The 3,362-nt window shown below is 51.6% G+C and overlaps 1 protein-coding gene across 1 annotated transcript in view; it reads left to right on the top strand.

Moving 5' to 3' along the window:
* Window positions 1-1,179, top strand: part of SEC22C (SEC22 homolog C, vesicle trafficking protein) — a 16,545-nt gene extending 15,366 nt beyond the window's left edge. Inside the window, exon 7 of the mRNA XM_018573156.1 lies at window positions 963-1,179. Within this exon, the coding sequence (XP_018428658.1) occupies window positions 963-1,163 (201 nt within the window). The 3' untranslated portion in view covers window positions 1,164-1,179. The remainder of the gene's footprint in view (window positions 1-962) is intronic.
* Window positions 1,180-3,362: the final 2,183 nt, after the last annotated feature.

Genomic DNA, 3,362 nt, shown 5'->3' with positions numbered 1-3,362 from the left:
TGATGTGAAGGGGGACTCTGATGTGAAGGGGGACTCTGATGTGAAGGGGGACTCTGATGCGAAGGGGGGACTCTGATGTGAAGGTGGGGGGGATTTCCTTATGTGATTGGGGAACTCTGATGTGAAGGTGGGGGGGATTTCCTGATGTGATGAGGGACTCTGATGTGAAGGTGGGGCTCCTGATTTGATGGCGGACTCTGATGTGAAGGGGGACTCTGATGCGAAGGGGGGCCTCTGATGTGAAGGAGGGGCTCCTGATTTGATGGCGGACTCTGATGTGAAGGGGGACTCTGATGCGAAGGGGGGCCTCTGATGTGAAGGAGGGGCTCCTGATTTGATGGCGGACTCTGATGTGAAGGGGGACTCTGATGCGAAGGGGGGCCTCTGATGTGAAGGAGGGGCTCCTGATTTGATGGCGGACTCTGATGTGAAGGGGGACTCTGATGCGAAGGGGGGCCTCTGATGTGAAGGAGGGGCTCCTGATTTGATGGCGGACTCTGATGTGAAGGGGGACTCTGATGCGAAGGGGGGACTCTAATGTGAAGGTGGGGCGGATTTCCTGATGTGAAGGGAGAACTATGATGTGAAGGGAGGTCTCTGATGTGAAATGGGACTCTGATGTGAAGGTGGGGCTCCTGATTTGATGGGGGGACTCTGATGTGAAGGGGTGTTCCTGATGTGAATGGGAGGCTCTGATTTGACGGGGGGGAGGGGGGTTCCTGATGTAAATGGGAGGCTCTGATGTGAAGCGGGGAGCCAATCAGAACCTCAGACAGCTGTCCTGGGAGTGGAGATCTGTAATAACAATAGTGAAATAAAAGTGGAATTGTTTTCTATCATCTGATTATACTTTGTAACAATCTACATCCACACTCCTCCCACAGCTGTCCTGCTCCTCCAGCCAATAAGACGGCCGCCCTCGTGTCACATGTAACGCCTCTTTTTCCCCTTTTCCTTTGCAGTGTTACCTGTATCTCTTCTACTCTCCGGCCCGGACTGGGAAAGCCTTGGGATTGGTCCTCGTGATCGGCCTGTGTAACACGTATTTATATGGACTGCGCAACGCCTGGCAAATCCTCTTCCACGTTTTCGTGGCGTTCCTTTCTGCACATCAAATCGTACACCGGAAACCTCTGGACAGGCACGGCGGGGGCGGAGCTTAGGAGAAGCCACTGCTGTACAGACTTCCTCTCTGCACAACAAATCGTACACCGGAAACCTCTGGACAGGCACGGCGGGGGCGGAGCTTAGGAGAAGCCACTGCTGTACAGACTTCCTCTCTGCACAACAAATCGTACACCGGAAACCTCTGGACAGGCACGGCGGGGGCGGAGCTTAGGAGAAGCCACTGCTGTACAGACTTCCTCTCTGCACAACAAATCGTACACCGGAAACCTCTGGACAGGCACGGCGGGGGCGGAGCTTAGGAGAAGCCACTGCTGTACAGACTTCCTCTCTGCACAACAAATCGTACACCGGAAACCTCTGGACAGGCACGGCGGGGGCGGAGCTTAGGAGGAGCCACTGCTGTACAGACTTCCTCTCTGCACAGCAAATCGTACACCGGAAACCTCTGGACAGGCACGGCGGGGGCGGAGCTTAGGAGAAGCCACTGCTGTACAGACTTCCTCTCTGCACAACAAATCGTACACCGGAAACCTCTGGACAGGCACGGCGGGGGCGGAGCTTAGGAGAAGCCACTGCTGTACAGACTTCCTCTCTGCACAACAAATCGTACACCGGAAACCTCTGGACAGGCACGGCGGGGGCGGAGCTTAGGAGGAGCCATTGTTGTACAGACTTTCCTTTTTTTTATACATATGAAAGAGAAAAGAAAACCTTCCTGTGGATTGATGTAACAATAAACTGACTCGTTCATATAAGTATTAGCTTGAGGCCCAATCAGTGCGAGGCCTTAAAGAGAACCGGTCACACTTAAACTTATGTGAGGATCTCACATCTTTAGTCTTAAAGTGGATCAGTCATCAGGTCATGTTAAGTAATGTGTTCCAGGTATTTATTTCCTATCGCAGGACTCCCTCCAACAATGTCGCCATCTTTGTTTTTCCTTCATGGTGGCGTCACCTTAGGTCAGGCATCCTCCTGGACTGAGATGCCAGGCCAGAGATGATGCAGTCTTGTAAATTCTGTTGCCCGTGTTCACAAATGCCTGGCACAGATCAGCCCCTGCTGCAGCCTCTCACCTTGTAACTCGCTACAAAGTTACAATGTTGCAATCTGAGAGATTGACTCCAAAGATTCTCACATTGACCCAGTTGTGACTGGTTCTCTTTAAATGGTGCTTTCTAGTTTACGTGTAGAATTTGTAACTTCCCTTTTGATCCTCTTGATAATTGATGCGGACCTATCATGAAATATTACAGCGGACCTTTAGGTCTCAAACACACCAGACACAGTGCGTCCCGGCCCGATTCTGGCCAGAACGCACTGCAACGCATTGCGGCCGGTTTACTTTTTAGTGGGGCAGGAAGGGGCGTGGCGGGCCATGAACTGAATGGCACCGTAGCCACGCCCTCCGGCCGCAATGCGATCGGCCGCACGAGAACGCAAGGCACATTATGCCCGCGGTCCTGTCCGAACAAAATGGTACTTGCAGCATTTTGTTCAGACTGGACCGGACTGCAGGCACAATGTGCCTTGCGTTCCCGTGCAGCCGATCGCATTGCGGCCAGAGGGCGTGGCTACGGTGCCATTCAGTTCACTGCACCTCCACGCCCCCTCCTGCCCCACAACATGGTGAGCCGGCCGCAATGCGATGCAGTGCGTTCTGGACAGAATCGGGCCGGGATGCACTGTGTCTGATGTGAACGAGGCCTTACCCAGATCTTGAAGATCAAAACAAAGGCACCTTTAGAAATGTTTAGTGATGACAATCTACAATCAGATACTTCGAGATCATTCCCGGCTTTGTATGCTTTGCATTCCTTATTTCTCTTTCCCTCCCCAGTCTTCTCACAGCGGCCATTTTTACTAAGGGCAGATGAATCCATCTCCCTTTACTTCCTGGAACTCTGGCACATGTGACTAGGACATGTGACTAGGACATCATCTCAGGGGAGGAAAATGCCTTTCCCTGAGATCTCGCAAGATTACAGATGAGATTTCCCAGCAATGCTCTGCTGATGTAACCTTCCCAGCATGCAACGCTTGGACACATGACATCATTTGTGCCAAAGAGGATCAGGAGGTGGAGGAACTCTATTTGTAAGTAAATAGAAAACATGTATTTATAACTAATGAATGTCATATGATTGTATATTAGCGTTCAGAGCTGCATGCTGGGGGGATTTTTTTTGTGAAAGGGGGTAAAGGTCGGCTTCAATACATCTTTTATATCTTAT

The sequence above is a fragment of the Nanorana parkeri genome, unplaced genomic scaffold (assembly GCF_000935625.1).
Source record: "Nanorana parkeri isolate BGI_ZX_2015 unplaced genomic scaffold, ASM93562v1 scaffold2254, whole genome shotgun sequence".
Classification (NCBI taxonomy): domain Eukaryota; kingdom Metazoa; phylum Chordata; class Amphibia; order Anura; family Dicroglossidae; genus Nanorana; species Nanorana parkeri.
This window is presented reverse-complemented; position numbering and strand designations above follow the sequence as displayed.